The following is a 22,205-nucleotide window of genomic DNA, read 5'->3' as shown; positions in this document are numbered from 1 at the left end:
TGCAAGTCCTTGAAGATTCTATCGGTCAAATGCACGAAATAAAGCTTACAATCATACAGGTCCTTAGCGATTCCATTATTGAAGGTGAATAAATGAATCTTAGCTTGTTCCTCCATTAATATTATTTTTTACTAAATTGGAAAAGATAAAGACCGGAACAATTGTCTTCATTTGATAAAGCATGAGATGTTAATTGCATACAACAATTAATCATACAAAGCCGCAAATAATTGAAGGGATTTCTACCAAAAAGATGTTTGTCCTTAGCTCCCGTCATATCAATTGTGATTTGGTCAAAAATTTACCTCAATTATGAATGTATCTTCCCTGCTAGCCTGCAATAATTAAGCTAGCCCAGTCTTTTTTATGCATATGATGTGTGCGTGGATTTTTAAAATGCATGATTTAAACTAGCTAATGAATTAGTTTTTGTGAAAATACCTTAACTAAGGAGTACAAATAATAAATTAAAAAATCATTATCCGAATGAATTAATTAACTGAATTTCAACATATGAACATCATCAATACTAATATATAACAGTATATTGATATATTAGCTAATAATTTAATAATTTATGAAAAATAATTACATATGTCTCTTTCTGGATCTTTTATATGCTATTGAATTCAATTTGAAATGCTTTTGATTTAATAAATTAGTTGATTGATTTTATTGAAATTAATACACCTACGTATTTGTATATCACAAACTTTTATATGAGATTGGCCACACTGTGTGGCCAACCACATATATATATATATATATATATATATATATATATATTATTGAAAGAATGGTCGGGGTTAGTTACTTGGTCAGGGTTACTCGTTCATTCAGGGGTTAGTCACGGGTTACTCACTCGGTCAGGGTTTACTCAGTCAGTCAAGGGTGGTTACTTGGTAATGGATTACTCAATCGGTCATGGGTTACTCGGTTGGTTAGGGGTTATTTGGTCGATTAGGGGTTACTCAGTCATGTATTACCAGCTGATCAGGATTCAGGGGTTACTTGTGTGTTAGCTGGCCACAGAATGTGACCAGCCACACACAAAAGTTGTTGTTTGTATATTAGTAACCGGTTGTATTAATGGGCGTAAATTTAAACAACAATGTAATTTATTAATTTAAAATAATTGATTGTTATTTTTTTATGTATTTTTTTTTATATATAATTGATTGATATATTGTTTTTTATTTATTGACTGATTGAGTTTTTTTCCTTTTTTTTTTATTATATCATTCTACATTTAAATTTACATAATACAATTGCAAGCATATTCACATATGCTAAGGTAGGCGCATTTCGCAAAACGTCTATAGTGGGGCAGTGGGGCTTTTAGGAAAAGTGGAAACAGGGGTGTAGGGTGGCCTGGGATGAGTAGGGAAAGGTAGAGGCGGGGCTAGGTAGGGAAGGTGGTGGCACCGGAGATGAGATTACTTGAGAAAATTTGTTACCAACGCATCAAGGTTCGTTAAATGATGGTTTCAAAGGTAGGATTCCTTTTGGATTAGTTAAAGGTGGATTTTATTAGAACACTAGATTATTGTTTTTCATTTTTTTTTAATTTTTTTCACATGGAGAATATATTCATCATTAAGTGAGCCAAAAAAAAAAAAAAAAAAAAAAAAAAAAGCTCTTAAAGAGTTATAATGTTTCGTTGGGGTTAAGTATTAGCGCATAGCTGCTATTTTACCCAGTAAATAGCAGTATAAGACAAAAGAGTGATGAATTCTTTTGTTTCTTCTAGTGGTACAAATATTGTACCATGGTTATCAATAATGGATATAAATAGTACTACTAAAATAACTTAAACTTTAGTAGTATAAAATACGTACTCCGCATATAATAGTACAGTAAAATACTATTGTAAGTATAATGATACATTAAAAATACCAGCAATAAATAACAACTATGCACCTAGTTGCACTCTTTGATTGGAGATTTTGGAATAGAGTTAGAGTTCATCTTATCCATCTTATGCAGAGTAACTCATTAACTTGTATTGTACTCCCTCTGTCCCATAATACATGACATAGTCAAACGCTTAAACATATCACACATGTCAATGCAGTGTTTTGACTTTATTAAATTAGATTGTGAAACTTTATATTAAAATGTATCTAACAACATAGTTTGTGATAAAATACATTTTTATTATATTAATAAAAAAAATTATGGTCGAATCTAATAGATAAACGTGTTGGGAGTATTTGGTTATACAGAGTACATTTTAAATATGAAAACACCTCAAGTTAAACTGGGCAGAAATCTCTGGAGTACAATTGTTGAAACTCTAAAAAGGTGAAGATAGAGAGATAAGAGTGATAAAAGAGCGAGTGAGAGATAGAATGTTAACGACGACGAGAAGAACAATCGGTGGAATTCCAACTTTGGTGGCGTCATTGAGCAAGAGGCGGGCATTAGGATTAGCTTTAGCTCCAAAATTCATACAATTAGTATGTTGTTCGTCTTTAGCACCAGAAAATTCCAGAAAACTGATTCTTTATTCAAAACCGGGCTGCTGTTTGTGTGATGGCCTCAAAGAGAAATTGTCGGCCGCCTTTTCTCTGTCCTCACCCACAGATCCCCTACACGATGTCGACTTACAGGTAATTCTTTCATTTCATCAATGGTGTTCTCATTTTCTTCTTAGGTTCATCTGACATTTTTGATTAATTGAATTGATAGATAAGAGATATTACCACTAATCCAGAGTGGGAGAGGGCTTACCAGTACGAGATTCCTGTTTTGGCTAAGCTACAACCTGATGGTACCGAGGTCTGTATCCGCCATGTCTATTTATTCTCTTTTTTTTTGTTTGATTTGTTGATTTATGCTGCGATTTATAGCTGTGTATTGTATCAAAGAAGAATATGATAAATTTTAATTTGAAGACTTCAAACCTAAATGCAAATTACCTGACAAATTTCTAGAGGAATTTAAACGAATCATCCAACTTATCCAACAACAGAGGCAATTAAGAATTTAATTGAGTTACAGCTGAGTTAAAATCTGATTGAGAGATTTTAATTTCAATTTGCTTAACAAAAGCACAAGTATCCTTCATTATTTGATTAAGGGAGAGTTTAATTGAAAAATAATTCATGTTTGTACTTCTACAGAACTAGAACAGAAGTTAGTACGAAACTTAGCGAATGACAAAATCTAACAGATTCTATGCTGACATTTTAGTTATTCTTACAGGTTTTCATTGAATTCATGAATTGTAACTTGTAAACTACGTTCAATGCTCTCAATAGTGGTTTCTAAGTTTATGTTGCTTGTATAAAAATGTCTATAAACAGTATTATTGCTGCTGTGCATTCGATGGGCTTTGGGGTATAACGGGTATAAGGGATGAAGGTCGGGTAAAGATGACATCCATTATCATTCTCCATAAACCACGGTCATTATTGTTTTGGCACTTAAATCCCCTTTCTAGTCCTCATTGTGCTTCGATACTCCTAATCCTAGCCACATGCACTATTGCGAGGGCCAAAAAGTATTTGGCACTTCAGCAAGTAAAAATGATTGGCTGGGGCAATTTTGGTAAACCTGAGATTGCTAGTAGAGTTGTGGAGTAAGAAGTAAGAATAGGAAGGCTGACGAGCTTATGTAGTAAATAGGGAGATGTACTATCTTCTTCTTCTTCTTCTTCTTCTTCTTCTTCTTCTTCTTCTTACCTCAATGGAGGACTTGTTACTTATTCCAATTTTGAAATTTCTTATTACTTAAAACCATTATAGTTTTATTATATGGAAAATACTTCCTCCGTTTCCCAAACATTGCAAGTTTGCAACATGAGAATGGGATATGGTTTTAAAAAGAGGAGGGAGATAACGAGAAATAAAGATAGAAACACGTGATAAGAGAGAGAAAGAGAGAAAACATGTACACATACGAAAATGCTGCAATATTTGTGAAACTTTTTAAAATGGTGATCGTTACAATATTTGTGGAACGGAGGAAGTTCATATAAGGATGAATTGAACAATTCCCCATTTAATAATGTGTTCTCTTATATTGTGGTGTACTATTTCATTCATTTCAGACTAGACACTTTATTATAGGCGATGAAAACTTATCCATAAGAGCTTAAAAATGTTGAAAGCCTAGCGTCCCCATCCCTTGTATTCATCTAATGTCTATATTACCTCACATGGTGCTTACATGAGAAAATACTAGCAATGGATTTTAACCCATCTCTTACATCCATTGAAAGGAGAAGACATCTTGTATAGGGAGTTGCTTGCACAATCACCTCTGTGAACACTTCTGTTGCATACTTGCACTCAAAAGGAAATATCACTTTCAAGCATTTCATATGTCCACTCATAATCTTTCTCTTAGGACAAATGTGCTTCTTTTAGCTAGTTGTACCAGTGTGCAGTTGCAGGCATTGTCCAACTTATTTTCTTTGTGAAATTTACTATAAAATATTGGGTAGATTCATTGGAGATTAAGAGAGAATAAGTGAGATAATTGAGGCTTTGTGCTTGAGAGAGGTTGAATATCGATGAATTTGTGGAATTTATAAGTTTGGACTTAGGTTGTGGCACTAATACAATTAATCGATATTTTAGGATAATCAATCTTTCTCTCTTTGTGGATGAACGGAATAATCATTTTTGGTTCATGTAGCCAACCCCACTTATGGTATTAAGGCTTTGATGGATTGATTGAATCTTTTGGATTTTGGGAGGAGTTTGAAACAAGATTAAACAAAAAAGTTCTTTTTTCCCAAGTAAATTGCCAAATTGATGAGAATGTGGGAAAGATTAATGGTGTGTTAAATGGAGAGAATTTCCGAAGTTAAGAAGACTAAGTTACCAAAGTTGATTACATAATTAAACTGATGTGCTGACAGCTTGAACATAATATAAAGAGGAAAAATGAGCCTCTACCATTGTAAGATGTTCATTAGGCTATATATTGTGTAAACATTTGAAAGACGTAGTCGATTAATGATATTTAGTTCTTTTGCTTGAATTGTTTTCACGGGTTCTTAAGGAATACTTAAAATTCTGTTGAGGACTTGAAGGGCTTCAACTCATCTGTCCTTTTACATCATCAATTAAATTTAATTACAAAATAGAAATAAAGTACATTTTTTTGTTTATGTTCTATAAAGATCTACATCATTCAAATATTCAATATGGCATTATTATGGGGTTTATCAGTTTATGGCAATACGCGCTAATGTTACCCTCCGGGGGAAACCCTTAACATGATTGGCTTCTTTGTACCATGTTGGCAATGTCACAATATTTGTCAATGGGAGCTGAATCTTCTACTCCCTCTGGTTTTAGGTAAGTGCCTCACTTTGACCGTGTTCATTGTACTTATACTTCGTACTAACTCTGAATTCTTTTTTTTAACTATAAAATAAAAAATGGCTACTCTCGTTTCGCAATAGGTGCACCGGTTTGACTTGTCTTACTTTTCAACACTACTTTGACCATTAATTTTTGTATACATTAATTAATAAAATAATGTACAAAAATTATAATTTTGAAAACGTACATTGAGAGCAATCCAACATTATTTTACATATCAATTCTTAATTTTTATATACATGTAAAAAATGTGGTCAACGGATATAAATGAATGTTGCAAAAAGTCAAAGCTTACATTTATTGTAAACAAAAGTTGTATTATGTAATATACTTTCGTATTAGGTACAATATATGTATACAATTAAGTATCATCATTAGATCAACTCTTTATAATTTTTATAAATATACAATTAAGTATATTAATTGTGTAAGTTATGTGTAAAAACTTAAACATGCCCAATTGAACTTTGGTATCCCATATCCCATGGTTCCCCATATCATCCCTTGGGAATTAATTGAATCTTGATGTAGAGGATCTTTGGTATGCACACCTATGCAATCGTCTCCCTCATACTACCACACATCTCTTGTACGTGCTAGGTGCATGATTTTACATCTTCACCATCATCTCTTTTGCTTTTCCTATAGCTGTTCACCTCTTTCGGTGATCTTTTCGAGTAAATCAACAGCAGAATTTTGGGAATTTTGTGTCATTACCCTGATCTCGTTCAGCTCTGTCATTGCCATTTCTTGATTGGCTCTTTTTCCAACTTATCATCATTTAGCTTGGGCATTTTGGAAGTCCAGTAAATATATATCTTACCTACATTATTAGACTTAATAATTTAAAATAGGAAATTTTATTGTATTTGTTATTTTCTAATGTACATTTATCTGAATCTATAATACTTAATTGATAAATATAAACTTCAATGTGGGGTTTTGTTAGATTCGTCTCGTTTTTTTGTTTCTAAATCTATATTTCTTACTACGTATATTTTTTCTAACGTGTACTTAGAGATATGTTGTTACAATATTGCATTGAAATGTTTTATATAAAAGAAAACGGAGTGAGTGTTGTTTATTTGTTCTTGGCTTTTCAAAGGTTGATACCCCAACAACAATTTAATTAGGCAGTCATTCTAAAGAGGAATGAAGGATCAGTAATGCTGGTTGGCTTCCCCTTTCCTTTCAAGGCTTCTCTTAATCCTTTGACTCACTGTGTTGTATGGAGTACAAACACCCCCCCCCCTCTGATTCTTAGATTCTCCTCATCTTTGTCATATTGGTCTTATTGTTGGAATGTTGGTACTTGGTACTAATTATATTTAATATTGTCATTATTTTTACTGGTGCAGTATTCTTTTAAGAGCTCCTAAATATTCTTGTAAGACAATTTTTTTTTTTTCCTGATGCAGGTAACACTACCTAGATTATCTCCCCGACTTGGTGTAGAGGTCATTCAACGGAAAATAGGAGAAGCATTTAGGCAGTAACAATGTTTTGGATGCTTGACATTTAGATGCTTATGCTTTTAAAGCACCATTTATCTATTTTAACAAGTATCTGTGGTTTTTTTTGGGGGTATAATTTTTGTAAGCTTTGTATCAAACTCCTCAGTAAGAAGCTTTGTCTGCTTTATAGCTTGCTTTGTTGCTCGGTATATGCTCATCAATTTGATCCACTTCATTAATAAGCAGTTCTATTGTCTTAGTAAGTTTTTTTTTTTCCCAAAAAAAATTACTTCGTATTTGTTATTCCGATTTCACTTCATTGAATAAGAAGGGAGAGAGCAAGTATGCACTGTAGAGTAAGCGAGAGAAGAAAGTACTGGTGAAGGATTTGGCATTAATAACTCAACTTTGGGAATTTGGCCTCGGCAACGTAAGGTATGTAAAACGTGCCTTATTTTTTTTGTTCTATCATGGTTATTGGGGTTGACTTTGCATAACATTACAAAGAATGCTCATAATGAGGGTTTCTAAGCTCTATGAAAGCTAAACTTGTTCATTGAATTAGTGGGTTTTTATTTTATTTTTATATAATTGTATTTTAGTTTATTTTTTGATAAGAAGGGTATGCATTCTATATTTAGACATAACTTGTGTAATTGCAGGGGGCAAAACACGTATGCCGACCACCTGACTTTCCCTATCTTGCTCAAAGTGGGAACTTTTTCAAAAGCTTTAGTGTAATGCTGAGGTTATTATCCTTTCAAATGATCAAATATCGTTGCATAAGTAAAATTGTGGCATGATTTTACTAAAAGACTTTATAATTTTTGGGTCATTTTTTAATGATTCCAGCAAGGCCTTCAATCCTGGTAACTCAATAAAAATCTTGTTAGAAGAAATGTGACATGTCAAAAGTTTGTTAAGATGGGAGGGAAAGTGCAGTTAATCGGGGTAAAGCTAGAGGGAGAAACTCATTCAAAAATTGTCATGTCAAAGCTTTTTCATTCGGAGTGGTCTAATGCATTTTAATGCTCAAGGTTTGTATACCTCTTCAACATGATGAAAAATTGGTGCATAAAAAGAAGTTGGCCCTATGTTTGAAACTTTATAGAACTTAATTGTGTTCAATGAACTTAATTGGGTGTTATAAAAAAACACCTCCCAAGGCTCCAACAAAATGATGGTGGCTCTGAATCAGGAGCTACTATCGCATTATCTCTGAGAAAAACACGTAAAAGAATTTGCATCAAGCTACTGTTTCACAGACCACTTCTGCTGCCCTTTTCATCATGCAGTGTAGGATGTTTCAAAGTTGGATTTCTTGTGAGGTTGTATATTTGTTGATGAAAAGTTTTGCAGTAACTCACATGATGAGATGCTAAAGGAGGTTAAGATTTTTGAGAAGCCTGTTATGTTAATTGCTAGTTTTGATGTTAATGCTCCCCGCCTATGGGCCTAGAGGCGATAAATAATTGCAGCATATGATAAGAAAGGCATAATTGCTGTAGATGGAATGGGAAGCAATCCTAGTCTGGGTTTGGGTTGGGTTTGTAGAACCTAGGGATTGAGTAGATCCTGTGTTCTCATGCAATCATGCTACGAGTGCCATACTGTGTATAAAGACTATAAATAAGGAGCTTGAGTTTTTAGTTTAGTTGGTTGAATGAACTGAAGCTCGAAATTGTTGCTAGTTGCAGACTAGGCCAGTGAAGACTTGTTGAGATTGTGAAGAAGGGAGGCCAATCCTAATTAACTCTGGGCACTGCTGCACTGGTCAGAGAAGTGTTGCCAGCTAAATTGCGCATTGGAATGATGAAAGATATCCCAATCACATCGTAAGTTTCCAGCCCAGGTAAAGAAATGTGAAGGGAATATTAATTTTGGGAAAATATATAACTGTAAGAGAATGGCTAGGAGCAAAACGAGAACTACAGTATTCAGTAGGTCATGTTTAGAATACTGTAAGTGGAGAAGGAAATAAATGTGAGACGAAAAACAAGTTTCTACTTTCTAGGTAAACAATGTGTATGATGCTCAATTAACCCCCCTCTTCAACGAGAACTACAGTATTCAGTAGGTCATGTTTAGAATACTGTTTCAATTCAATCTCTTCACTGATTGAAAGTATTTTTTTCCCACATTTGTTTAACGTAGATTGTAGAACAAAGTGAGGAAGTTAAACCCATTGAAATTCTACAATTTAGCATCTGGTGCTATCTACTGCCAACTCTTTGCTAATGTATCTATTTTCTGCAATTTACAGTAATCTACATGCAGAAGATTTTCAGGCTTTCAGCCTTCACAATTTTAACCTTTTTTTTTTTAAATACACTTCTAAATTTTACTTTTTACAATTTATTTTGAGACCTCGCCACAAATTATGCAACCTAAGTCTTATACTTCTATGTATAGTATTTTTAATATAAATTTATTTATGTGATTAGAATGTCTAATTTTCCCAAGAGATTTTTTTTTCTTTTCATATTTTACTAATGTTTGATTTGGAACCTCCAATTGACAGGTGACGTAACAAGCTTAATAAGAAGAAGACTTGCAACAGTTTAGTACATTAATTTTTTTGGGTATATTTGTTTTCAGAAAAGATATTATCTCTATATGATGTTACTACTTAGAGGGCTATCAAGTATCTATATGGAATGGATGAGCTAATGCATATCAGAGGCAATTTGGTAACTCTGTGCTTAGTGTTGTTGGTTATTTTTTTATTTTTTTTTTCTTTCTTTTTTTGGGATGTGGTGCTTAGGGCTGTTGAGAAAGCATTATTATGATGAAGAGCAGATGTATGCAAAATCAAAAGTGAAGGGGCATTCAAGGAGGACAGTGTTGATTTATAGTTTTGCTGCCATGGTTATCTTAATGGTGCTTCTTCCAGTGGGTTTACAATGTGGCTAATATATGATGAAGTGCATTTTTTAGCTAAATCTTATAAGTTTTCTCATTTGAAAAGAGCAGGTAATGTTGCACTGCGGAATACTAATAGTTGCTCTAAAAGAGTTTATGGCTTGTTTTCCCTAGGTCTTTTAACCTTAGCCGAATTCCTTGATCTTATCTGATTAATATAATGCTCTATTAAAAAAAATAATAATAATAATAAATAAAAGGGAAATTCTCTTTGGTAACACCAAAAGTTTTAGTTTTCTCAGTAGTAAATTGTAAAAAAACTTATTATCTTTGGTAAACTTATACTTTATGTGTTAAGCTACTTATAACATTAATGATTATTTTTTATTAAAATTTTAAGTATGGTTAGAAGTTTTGGTTATTTTTTTATTTTTTTAATAATTAAACTTTTATAAAAATTAATTTTTAGAAAAAAAAAAAATCCCAATCCCAACCCCTCCTCCACGGCTCCACCTACCCACCAGCCCAACCCCTCCCCCTAGCGCTGCCGAGCCTCTGCCACCCTGCCGGCGACGGCAGCTTCTCCCATCCCCGCCAGAACCCTGTCCCCGTCCCGACGCCCCAAACTCGATGCAACTCACCACCAAACCCCCAAACCCACCACTGTACTAAAAACAACCACCTATTCCCCACTCGCAACTCGCCACCGTCCCTAAACCCGACGCAACTCTCCTCAAATCCGCCGCTACAAAACCCCCAAACCCAAACGCAGCTCGCCACCAAGGCAGCCCTAGCCCCGTGTTCTCTCCTTTTTCGCATCACCACCATTGAAAATTATGAAAAATATGAACTAATTTTGTGAATTTCAGGTAATCAAAACCCTAATTCCTCACAATTGAACAATAAATTATGTGAATCACAGATAATTGGAATTAATTTGACGTTTGTTGGAGTAAAAGGAGTCGTCGCCGGTGGAAATTAGGGTTTGAGGTTCAACAATTCGTCATTTCGGGAAAGGGAATGGGTGGGGGCCGGGGGTGTCGAGGGTAGGGGAAATAGGGAGGGGATGGAGTCGGCGACTGGGGAAGAGGTCGTGCGCTGACCAAGGGGGCAGGACGCCGGTGAGGGAGGGGACTTGGGTTGCGAGGAGGGGTGGCTGACGGGGAGGGGAGAGGGGAAGTAATATATAATTATAAAAAAAATACAAAAACTAACCATGGTTAAAGTTTTGAATTAAAATTGTAGTTATCTTTGGTAAACAATAATATGAGTTTACCAAAGATAATAAGTTTTTTTATAATTCACCGCTGAAAAAATTAAAAACTTTGATGTTACCAAAGAGAATTTCCCAAAATAAAAAAAAATTACCAACAAGCTTGGCTTTATTCATTTTAATTGGTAAGATACGAGGGATGCCCCAAAAGGGGAGAGGGTGAGGATTGAACCCCCATCACTCGGGGGAAGATGGAGGGACTAATCATCGCTCCTCTCCTTGATCCTCACAAGCTTTGCTTTATGTGCCTTAGAGAAACCATTTAATCCTTTTTGTTCCCCACTTTTTGCACATTTTTTATGCACACATTTAAAAATAAACCTATGCAATTGCAGATGATCTTATATTTGTGACGCAAAGAATAACAGGAGCAAAGATCAATTGATAGTTTCTTTACAAGAAATGAGAATTGAATCACGACAGTGGAAGCACATACTAAAAATAGGTTTTTCCAATTAGATGTGGGAAGTGATACACATAAGAACGAGCTCGACATAACCCATAATCCCCGTGTGTGAAGGGGGAGGATTCTAATCATTCTATGCTAAATAAATTTCTGCTGGGGCAAAACTAAAAAATCTATCAACTCTAGTTCTCCGTTGAAGAATGAAGAACCTTCCCCTTAACTTGATTTTATCAGACTCGGAAATGATAACTATATAAGTTTCCTCTTCTGAAAGTAGCGCTTCAGATGCCACACCTGAAAAAGTGAAGCCTCAATACCCACGCTAAGGGACATAATACTCAACCAGGCAACTCTAGCGTTGGTTTTTTCACTCACTTCCCTCATTTCTGCCTCCCTGTGCAAAATCATTCAACAATACTATGTATCAGCTTCAGTTTTTACATTGTTGTATCAAAATTTCTCATAACAATGAACAATCTTGGCGCTACATGAACAGATACCAATCTTTATTCAAAAAAAAAAAAAAAACCAGGCCTATCACATTAGACAGCAAGCTATTAATTTAACAGCAGCAGACTTCACTAAACTATTAGGATTAATCCATGTTGTACCCGCATTAAAGCATAACTGTACTACACGAAGAAGTCGGGTGGAAAGTTAACAATAAGAACAAGACTAGTGAATTCAATTAGTAAGCCAGCGAAGACTGAATCACTGAAGAGCATATGAGGATATAAGTGGGTGCAGATGGATGTGGAAACTGGAAAGTGGGTGTGGTACTTACCTGTTCTTCAGATAGAGTAAATTCTGATGAATAGATTCGACTGCAGATTCAAGTTTCCGAAACTCAAGTTCAACCCCCTAAATAGAGAATGAAATAATAGAGGTATTAGTTAGTGTTGAACGAGAACCTCTGTTAATTTTTAGTTGCAATTGTGAGACATAAAAAAATTCCTTTATTGCAACTAAAAATTAAAGGAGGTAGCAGAATAAGGAGAGGTGGAGTAAGAGTAATTGCCTCAATATGCTCTTGTTTGGCAACAGAATCCCAATCTTTGGCAGCAATCCCGATTTTCCAGTCAAGATTGAGAGTAGCAGATTGATGATTACCATCAATCCAGAAACAGGCAACATAATTACCAATCTCAGTAGTCGTAAAAGCAAACTGACCATGAGTCAAATTTTCTTTGTGGTACAGATTGTTGCCGTAAGGAGATGTCACCTGTTTTGCAATTTACAGCCGTAAAATACCATACAACTGAAATTAAAATCCAAGAATAGAAAGAAAGAAAGAGACCTTAGCCGAAACAGTGGGAGACGCGTGACCTTGTTCATCGATAATAACATAATCAGCAACGACAACAACATTATTCAGGATCTCCTCAGAAACGCACTTAGTTCCTGTACTTGGTAGATTCAGCCATATTCCCTCCGTAAATCGGCTACTCATCAGCAGCATCATCAAGCTCATGATTATTACGCACCTACCCATCTCTCTCTCTTTTATCTCTGTAATGTAATCTGACTACTGAATTATTGATAGACTTCCAGAAAATTGATTGAAAACCTTCTCTGTTTTCCCACGCTCCCTGAAGCTGCGCGTTTCATATCTCGTCTTCTTTATATCAAACACGCACTATCATCCTCTGTGGCGTATTTTTCTCCAATTATACCTTGCCACGACTCACTTGCCACGTATACGTGGCCGCTAAAACATTTTTTTTTAAAGAAACCAAGTCCCATCACTTTGACTCTTTAAAACCCTCTCTACGACTCTACCCCTAGAAGAACTCTGTTGACTATTTTAAGATTAAGGAGCAAGATTTCTTTCAAAATAATCGGTTGGGATCATTAAAAGCAAATTCATATTAAAGTTCGGATTATTAAAAAATATATCGAAAGTTGGGATTATTTTAGGTGAATGAGGCAAAGTTGGGATTATTCTTGTCAATTTTTTCTACTCCGTAAATTAAATTGCATATTACTTCCTCCTTACATAGTAGTTGCAACTTTGAGTATTTTTGTGAGAAATAAAAAAAACTACAAAGTTGCAACAAATATGTAACAGAGGAAGTAATTAAATCGAACGATACGCCGACACGTGATTTTAACGTGCATTCCCATATTAATACCACTTTAGGAATATTTTAAATACTTATTAAACGTTCCAAAGATATTCGTTAGTAAGATCCTTAAACTTATTACTCCATCCGTCCCAATATTGATTTGCATAAAATCATCAAATTATCGTAAGGCACATTGTACATTCATATGAATTATTTAAGTGTGGTAATTCATCCCAAGTGCATTAGATTACAAATTTAATATCATTATTGCTCCCTTGCTTTTACAAATTACTTTGCATTTTTTGATTGATAATTTATTATTAGACCAAATAATTATGAACACAATGTAAAAAACCGAACATTTAGTATTGACAATTCCGTGCAGCATGATTGAAATAGGAACTTTTTATTTCATATAATTTGAAAAAAAATGGTATGCATTGTTTCATAGTACAAATTGAACAAAATAGTACAGTAATCACTGTTTCACACAAATTGTATGAAATAGTGCATACTATACCATCACAGTTATATGAAGCCATATGATTAACTGAATCAATTCCTAATTTCTTGTGCAATTTTTTTTCCTATATATTATGTTTTGTAAATTTAATTTTAGGGATGTTGATTAAATTTCATTAATCAATCAATTAATAACAATAAAGGAGAAGGAAGGGAGAAGGGGTAATATTGGGTTTTTAAGAGGAATGCGTTAAGTAAAGAGAGGTTAGGCTTATCAATCACGAAAAACAAAAGTTAGAATCAGAATGAAATAGAAGACATTTAATACTTCCTCACTTTCTTTTTAGTTGACACGTTTCTTTAGTCACGTTTGTCAATGCACTAATTCAACCATTAATATCTTTAATTTACGATAAGCAAAAATTATAAAAAGTTGATATTTAGAAAATATATATCGTGATTAGGGATGGCAACGGGTCGAATCTGGACCGGGTCTGGATGGACCCAGATCCAGATCCGTTTCTCTAGCTTGGATCCAGATCCGACCCAGATCCGTCGGGTCTGAAAAATGAAGACCCGAATCCAAATCCGACGGGTCTACCAGGTCCGGGTCCGGATCCAGGTCTAAAACGGGTCCAATACATTTTGCCTAATTTTTTACAATAAATGTAGTGTTTGGGTCAAAAATCTTCTACCGGAGGTTTATTAAGTTCAACCTAAATTAAAGTTATACAACTAATTTAAAAATACAAAGCAACCAACTTATACACTTGTCTTTTAAAACAAAAATTATAAACAATGAAAAAGTACGATGTTACAAATGAGCAAGCAAAAAAACAACGATAATGTATGTAACACCCCCAAATCTCCTTCCACGAAAATACTAGTATAATACGTATAATTATACCGTAGAGATAGACTTGGGCGTATTACCGCCGCGTGATTACGCAAGGCTACTCAAAACACTTAACTCAATAACAAAACTTGCAGCGGAAACTCAACTTTCTTTTATTAATACTTATAAAAATAGTAACACTGTTATGAGTACTCAAAATAAAGATGAGACCAACATTCCTAAACTAGGTGAAACCATTTTCGGGACTCCATACGCTCAATTATTGACTCCACCTGAAATTAGTCAACACTGCTTACCATTACGATAAACAGGGTGAACCAAAACAAATAAGAAATACGGATTAGCAAATTATGCTAAGTACGATAAGTGCAAGATAATGTAAACTCAATTTATTTGCAACATGCTTTAAAAATTAATTCCAACAATTAATCCAATAAATTCCAAACTCATTATTCCAAAACCGATTTCAATGATTCAATATTCAAAATAATAGTTAATAAAACCAATTCCTTTATTAAGAACCAATTTCTTTTAATCCAATTCCTCACCCAAGTGTGCACACCCCCCAAGCTAGTTTCCTTATATTTACAAGGCTATTCTTGAGGAAATACCTGGTCATACAAAGTCCAAGGCCTTATCAATAAACCAAATCTGCATAGTGGGATTACCAACATGCTTATAAAGCATTAATAATAATAATAATTCAATGGTTCAATAAATCCTTTTAATATCCAATAAATTCCAATATAATTCAAACTCCTTTTTAATAATTCCACATACTTTCAAAATCAAAACCTTTTAAATAGATACTTGAGAATAAAATCTCATATTAATAACTTTTTAAAATCAATAACTCTTCCTTGAAAAACCTTTTATTAAATTCAACAAATCTTTTAAAATCAATTCCTTTATTTAAACACCATAAGTAATTCAAACCATTCAAAATATGATTTAAAAATCAATCATTCAAAATACTTTTATTAAAATCAGTATCTTCAAACATAATTTATTTCAAAATCATAATTCAAATCAATTTAATTCAATCACCAATCAAACCATGTAAAACATGTTATTCAAACCAATCACTTTCAAAGGTATCTAGCCACCTAAACGTACCTTGATCCTTGTTAGAAAAACCACACAAAAAGAACCTCAAGAACCTTGATTCCGAATATCAATCAACACTTCGCACTTTCAAAGTTCAATCACGAATACACCTTGCAAATAACATAACCATAAGGTTATCACAACATAAACTCAAATCTAATGTGCATGAGCTATAAAACTCTTTTAAAATAATACTTTAGTATAAAATTATAGCTTTGAAATAGGTATTTGTATTTTAGAAAACTAACCATGAAAAAGATAAAAGAATAGGATTAAAGAGAATTGAATTTTCGTTGGAAAGAATAGGCAGAACTTGCAGAGGTCATAACTCCTTCAATATAACTCCAAATTGGGTGATTTTTGAGCCTAACCTCAAGGACTTTTTGAGAGGAACAATGTTATGTGAAACATCAATACCTCAAAAACTGACCAGAAGTGCCCGAAAACTGGTTTCAAAGGTATACGGGATAATATTTGTATGAAAAGAGGAGAAGAAAAGTATGAAAAGGTTTAGGGAAAAGAAGAAGAAGAGAGAAGAAGAGAATTGGGTTTTTGGTGTGAAGAATATGAGAGGTATGAAGGGGTATTTATAGGCTAGCTTATGCAAGAATTATAGTAAGAGAATGTGGGAAGAATTATGGCAAGTAGGGTTTAAGAGATTACTTGGAGAAGTGAGTAAAAGAATTAAGGAAACTTTGTATATTAAGGTGATTGTGTATAATTGAATATGGAATGTATGTATGTCATGAAAAATAATAAGGACATTGGAATTACTTGGGGAATAATTAAGAAGAATGAATGGCAAGAAAATATGATGATTAGATAATTAAAAAGATGGAGAAATAGAATTAAGAAAAATAAGAGATTTTGGGAGATAATTTAAAATACAATTTTACCAAATAAATTCCCCCAAAATAATTCAAAAGGGCCGAAAATATTGAGCTTAACATAGCTCAAATTTTCGAATTCCTCTAGATATATTTAGGAAGATTTTGCTCAGTTTTTAAGGAATAAAATAATTGTATAAATAATATAGAATAAATAATTAATTTACTTAAATACCAATTATTTACCAATAACTAACCAAGAAAAATCAGATTTTCCATTCATGGAAAATCTGAAATTCCTTAACTCATTATTGGGAATTTTCGGCCATATTAAATAATTAATAAAATGTTATTTTGCTTTAATTAAAATATCCGAAATATGTAAATAATCCGGTTTTTAAAATAGGATAAATGGATAATAAATCTTATCCAAAATAAAGATTAGTTTTCAAAATAATTTTGGCGCCAAAATTCAAATATTATTTTGGCTCCAAATAATAAATTTACTAAAATATCCTTTTTAGAAAATACTAATTAATTAATTAATTAGAAAAAACGTTTCAAAAATACGGGGTAGTACGATGTATCCGATGTGAGCATCAAAAATCCATCTTTTAAAAGGGCTAATCTTCATCACTAACATCATAAACATGTTTAATAAAGAAACAAATAATTTTAGTTTTTTTTAATAGGAAAATTATAAAACGGGTAAACGGATCTGGGTCCGGGTCTGGGATTGGACCCGGATCCAGATCCATATCCGTCGTGTCCAAAATTTGAAGACCCATATCCGTGGAAAACGGATCTGGATCCACGGAACCGAGTTGGGTCTAGATCCGCTGCCATCCCTAATCGTGACGATTCTAACTAGACCTCACATGACTATATTTTTCATTACATATAAATCACAAAACACGTTCAAAGAGAACTAGAAAAGTGTATGAATAGTGCTAAAGTCAAAACGTGTCAAGTGTCAACTAATAAAAAACGGAGGTAATACTAAACAAAACGCATTAATATATTTCTTTTACCTTATTTATTATTTTCTACCAAATGCAAGGTTATATTTCTATGGTGAATCTGATCTTAGCTTGTAACCAACAAGAGTTAGCTCAAGTGGTCAACTTGATGTTGCTTAAAGGATGTCACAAATTTGAGCCTCACTTAATGCAAAAACTTTTGTTGGGACACTGACCCGCGAAAACCTAGTGTGCAACTCGGGTCGGATCCGGATGTGTTCGGGGAACCGGGTGGGGTCGGGGCATACTCTCCAAAAAAAAAAAAAGGAATTTCATCATGTTTATTAAAAGTCATGGGTAGCCTCATGGATCCTACATTTATAAGGTTACCTAGTCTTATAACCACCCTATTTACAACCTAGAGGTGATCAATTATGGCCCGCTAGCCCGAACCAAAAGAGTGCGGGTTTTGGCAAGGCCTAAAAATACATGTGTAGTTAAAACTCGAACCTAACTCAAAAAACCCTAAAGTCCAGTTTGGCCCAATAAGTGCACTACTTTCTTTTACGGGTTTGAGCATGAGATTTGATGCTAAGACTTGCCTCGATCCAACCAGAGTTGATCACCTCTAAATTAACCCATGCAAGTTTGAGCCATGTCTAAGCGTTTAACTCTCTATCACTTGAGTTTACTCAATCAAATGCCTTTTTCAAGCTAAATGAATACATATAACTTTCCTAAGAAATTACCTTTTCCCAATTCCAAACAATCAACATCATCCAATACCTCTTCCATTGAAGCCTTTCTTGCTCCCCCACCTATATCATGCTTTCATAGTTCATACATCTCCATCCATCTAAATTATTGCCCGAATTATATTTGATCTTGAGCCAACCAACAAATGCTTGAATCAACTGGTAGGAGAGTTGTTCTAACTTAACTAAGGTTTTGGATTTTAAACTTGGAAAAACATATTGCGAGAGCTTTCCCATAAACGGGGCCTGACCAACTCGAATCTAGAGTCGAGTCTCGTAAGCTCTAGATTACTTGTATACTTTCATAATGAACCTAAGCTAGAGCTACTCTATTATGTAGGTAAAATTAAATACGAAGTATGGTACTTCGTATGTCTCTCACCTTAGAAATGATGATGCTTTTGGAGTTATTGATAGACAAGAAAGTTTTTACTGCTTTAACAACTAGACAAGGAGAGAAATGAGGCTTCGATAAGCTAAGAACTTCAATTGATATACAAAAATTTATATATGAAGAGTGGAATAGGTTTAAAAAATAAGCCAATAAATATTATCAAAATGATAATGGGCAACCCACTTATAAATCAAAATAACTCCACGATAATTCATCAACTTATACATTTTCTTTAGAATCCAGAGTTCTAAGTATACGCATCTCCCTTACAAATCAGGGGAGTAAACAAAAATAGGAATATAGTGTGTTTCTTATACAATCATAATAAACCTCCAAATCCTATCATATAGTACCTCAATAAAAAATATGCCTGATATTCTTGGTTAGCTATAAAACATCTAGGCATCAACCTGAAAAGAATCAATAAAAATAAATCTATCATTACACTGTATGACTAAATGTATAGTTACAAAAGCAGGGAAATGACCAATAAACAATGAAAGTGGAATCACTCATATTCTTATGATATACTTGGCAATTCTTAATTTTTAGAACAGCTCATGGACAAAATTGTTAAAGTTGATAGAATTACCTTCTCGAATATAGCTTTAACTTCCTCAAAAACAACATCTATTGGCTTTGCTGCATCAATCTACAATATAGTGAAGAGTTCAAAGGGTCAGATTAAACAAGCCAGGGAGCGAGTGAAGACAAAAGAAAAAAAAACTTGTTAATTTGACATGGAAAACAGAAATTACCCTTCTAACTTTTCCAAGATTGTCATAGTACTGAATTACCGGGAGACTGGATTCCATGTATACCTTGAAACGCTTCCTTATAGTTTCAATATTATCATCTTCTCTTCCCTTGATACCAATTAATAGGTAATGATAAAGCATTTGGAAAACAGGTCAATAAGGAAAGAGATGAAAAATAGATGAGCTAAAAAATTGAAGACGCCATGTTTCTCCAACCTGGTTTCTGTTAAGCAGGCGATTCTCCATCTCCTCCTCTGAACAATCAAAAAACAAAACAATTTCTGGCACTATTCCTGTCTGTAAAAACACAAATTAGAAAATAGATTCAAAATACATAAAAACTAAGAGTACAGAAAATAACTATTACTGAGAAGCCTTACAATAGATTCAAAGGATGCGCGATTCTCCTCATTGCGAGGAAAACCATCAATCAGAAATTTTTCATTGCCACTTTCCTGAATAGCTTTCTGAAGAAGCTTAATAGTCACCTCAGCTGGCACAATCTTTCCCTCCTTGATCATGTTCTGGATCATGGTACTAGAAAACCAAACAGTGATATGCTACTTAGGTCAATCACAATTTTGATAAAAGCTTAGAAGCCATTGTGATAACAAATTCGATCTCACTCACAGAACCAGATTAGTAAAGACAAAAAGTATACCCATTCTCAGAACCAGATTTGATTTCCGCTCGTAAAAGGTCGCCAGCACTTAAATGAGTGTACCCAAAATTTTGGACAATATTAGTGCACTGGGTGCCTTTGCCACTGCCAGGGCCACCTACTCATGTAAAATCCTAACTAATTAGATGATCTTTCAACAATACAAGTACGTTATGCAATTCAAAAGATATTGTGGAATATAAGTATGGAAGCGAGACAAGTTACCCAATACAAAAATGACGGTAACCTTCTTTCCAGATTCCTGCAACATCCAGAATTCATTCATCATTATACTTAAAATGGAGACAAACGCACACCTTTAATTCAATTTTCATATTGTTATTACCGTGTTTGTAGTGTCGGTAACAGATTCCATGTTTGCAGTATCGGTAACAGATCCCATGGTTTTGATAATTTACTGCACCAATACAAAACATTAGATCTCAGGCCTATCAGAAAGTTTTTTATGAAAATAAAATGAAATCAATCAAACAAGATTTAACACAATTCTCCCTAGTAATGCCAGAAATTCAATCGATTTCAGCATTTGATTTATACTAATTGGGATCCAAAAAATCAACATAAAGTCATTTCCTTTTCAAATTCTCGTTAAGAATTATAATGAATGATCAGATCAGATCTCTAATATAGAGCAACTTGATTTTGAAATTTCTGGAAAACAAAACAAACTAAATGCGATCGTTTTATAGATCTAACTTATACACAAGCAGAAACTGGCATCAACAAGATCAGATCCAAAGTAAAAGAGCATCAATTTATTCAGAAATTGACATTTACCAGTACCTAAATTAAGAAGAATTGCTGATAAATCGTAAGAGGAATAAGAGAAAAGTAAAATGCAGGGGAGTTTACCAGCGAATTGAATTCAGGCCTGCCGGCGGCTATTGAATCCAAGGATCTGCTTATCTATTTTTTGTTATTTAAATCACGGTATTGTTGATGATTAGAGAAATTTATTTGTTTATATATATAGGGGCTTTTAAAAAATAAAAAATTAAAAACATTGCTTATAATACCCGCTGATTTGTAACGTTCATAACTGCTTTTCTTTTCCGTCAACCAGCAAAGTCTCATGTGACCATTTAAATTTTTTAAATTTTTTAAATTATTAAATCCCGTGCCACGATTATAATTAAAGTTTACAACAAAAATTATAAAGAATGTTTTTTTTTTTTTTTTTTTTTTTTTTTTTGAGGGGAATAAAGAATGGTTGTTGATTTAACAAATTTAACAATAATTTATCCAAAAAAAAAATATTTGTGACAAAATAACTTGAATTTTAATTTATACCATATGCGTAAAGGTTATTATTTTGAATTTTATAAAAAGATAATTTAGTAATAGAAATTTAGAAGCTATTAGGTTTTATATAAGAAAATGAAAATATAAGCTTAGGTTAGTACCCGTATATGTCTTCAAAAAAAAAAAAAAAGGTTAGTACCCGTATACGAACTCATATACATACATTTGTCCTTATATTTTTGTTGACACACTTTGACCGGCATTAAATGAAAATTTAGTTGATTACTTTAGGATAATTAGTATTCCGTAATCAACTTTTTTAAAATATATTTATAGTGAGTAGTAGCGGTTTTTATTTTTATTTTAATAATCACATTGCATAAAATGTGTAGAGTAATTAAATTGAAGTTTTCAATATATGTTGAGTTAAAATATTTTACACTATTCATGTGTCATCATTTACTTAATTTATTTTACCAATATACAATATAAATATGATCATATATTATGTTGTTGGATTTGTCATATTGTTTGCTTTTATATATAAATAAATAAATAAATCATAATTTTTAATAATCACTAATTAAAGATGTTGATAATTAAAGTTGTGTCTTGGAAAATGTGCAAATTCAACTCTAGCCTATAAAAAAACGGAGGGAGTATAATATAATAAAATAATTTTAGTTAGTTGTTTGTATAAACGTTATGTATAATTTTAAGATTCATACAAATTACGCTACTAAAATGATTTTTCTATTTTTAA

General features: G+C 33.2%; 3 protein-coding genes across 3 annotated transcripts; 1 reads left to right on the top strand and 2 right to left on the bottom strand.

Moving 5' to 3' along the window:
* The first annotated feature begins 2,256 nt into the window (after window positions 1-2,256).
* On the top strand, window positions 2,257-7,052 carry LOC145586982 (uncharacterized). The gene is made up of 3 exons (XM_081643983.1): window positions 2,257-2,612; window positions 2,692-2,781; window positions 6,758-7,052. Exons 1-3 carry the CDS (start codon window positions 2,352-2,354, stop codon window positions 6,833-6,835), a joined length of 429 nt encoding a protein of 142 aa, XP_081500109.1. The 5' UTR covers window positions 2,257-2,351; the 3' UTR covers window positions 6,836-7,052.
* A 4,238-nt stretch (window positions 7,053-11,290) lies between these two features.
* LOC145585918 (transmembrane emp24 domain-containing protein p24delta3-like) lies at window positions 11,291-12,964 on the bottom strand. The gene is made up of 4 exons (XM_081642623.1): window positions 12,632-12,964; window positions 12,353-12,556; window positions 12,119-12,195; window positions 11,291-11,728 (listed from the first exon to the last, which is right to left on the bottom strand). The coding sequence occupies exons 1-4, from the start codon at window positions 12,824-12,826 to the stop codon at window positions 11,584-11,586; spliced, it is 621 nt and encodes a 206-aa protein (XP_081498749.1). The 5' UTR covers window positions 12,827-12,964; the 3' UTR covers window positions 11,291-11,583.
* A 5,877-nt stretch (window positions 12,965-18,841) lies between these two features.
* LOC145586981 (UMP-CMP kinase 3-like) lies at window positions 18,842-21,204 on the bottom strand. The gene is made up of 9 exons (XM_081643982.1): window positions 21,053-21,204; window positions 20,526-20,597; window positions 20,405-20,441; window positions 20,180-20,297; window positions 19,899-20,055; window positions 19,735-19,815; window positions 19,519-19,626; window positions 19,353-19,412; window positions 18,842-19,170 (listed from the first exon to the last, which is right to left on the bottom strand). Exons 2-9 carry the CDS (start codon window positions 20,580-20,582, stop codon window positions 19,159-19,161), a joined length of 630 nt encoding a protein of 209 aa, XP_081500108.1. The 5' UTR covers window positions 20,583-20,597; window positions 21,053-21,204; the 3' UTR covers window positions 18,842-19,158.
* Between the last annotated feature and the right edge of the window lie 1,001 nt (window positions 21,205-22,205).

This window comes from Chenopodium album, chromosome 16, assembly GCF_948465745.1.
Source record: "Chenopodium album chromosome 16, dcCheAlbu1.1, whole genome shotgun sequence".
Lineage (NCBI taxonomy): Eukaryota > Viridiplantae > Streptophyta > Magnoliopsida > Caryophyllales > Amaranthaceae > Chenopodium > Chenopodium album.
The sequence above is the reverse complement of the archived record's forward strand: the minus strand, read 5'-3'. Positions and strand labels throughout refer to the sequence as shown.

Bases quoted from the DNA above. Each gene is read 5' to 3' on its own strand.
- LOC145586982 (XM_081643983.1), top strand. From the start codon at position 2,352: ATGTTAACGACGACGAGAAGAACAATCGGTGGAATTCCAACTTTGGTG. The intron at 2,613-2,691 runs GTAATTCTTTCA...TTGAATTGATAG, and splicing joins TACACGATGTCGACTTACAG to ATAAGAGATATTACCACTAA. The intron at 2,782-6,757 runs GTCTGTATCCGC...TTCCTGATGCAG, and splicing joins TACAACCTGATGGTACCGAG to GTAACACTACCTAGATTATC.
- LOC145585918 (XM_081642623.1), bottom strand. From the start codon at position 12,826: ATGGGTAGGTGCGTAATAATCATGAGCTTGATGATGCTGCTGATGAGT. The intron at 12,557-12,631 runs GTCTCTTTCTTT...ATTGCAAAACAG, and splicing joins CTCCCACTGTTTCGGCTAAG to GTGACATCTCCTTACGGCAA. The intron at 12,196-12,352 runs GCAATTACTCTT...TTCTCTATTTAG, and splicing joins CCAAACAAGAGCATATTGAG to GGGGTTGAACTTGAGTTTCG.
- LOC145586981 (XM_081643982.1), bottom strand. From the start codon at position 20,582: ATGGGATCTGTTACCGATACTGCAAACATGGAATCTGTTACCGACACT. The intron at 20,056-20,179 runs GTATACTTTTTG...TTGGTTTTCTAG, and splicing joins AAATCTGGTTCTGAGAATGG to TACCATGATCCAGAACATGA. The intron at 19,627-19,734 runs GTTGGAGAAACA...ATTGGTATCAAG, and splicing joins GCCTGCTTAACAGAAACCAG to GGAAGAGAAGATGATAATAT.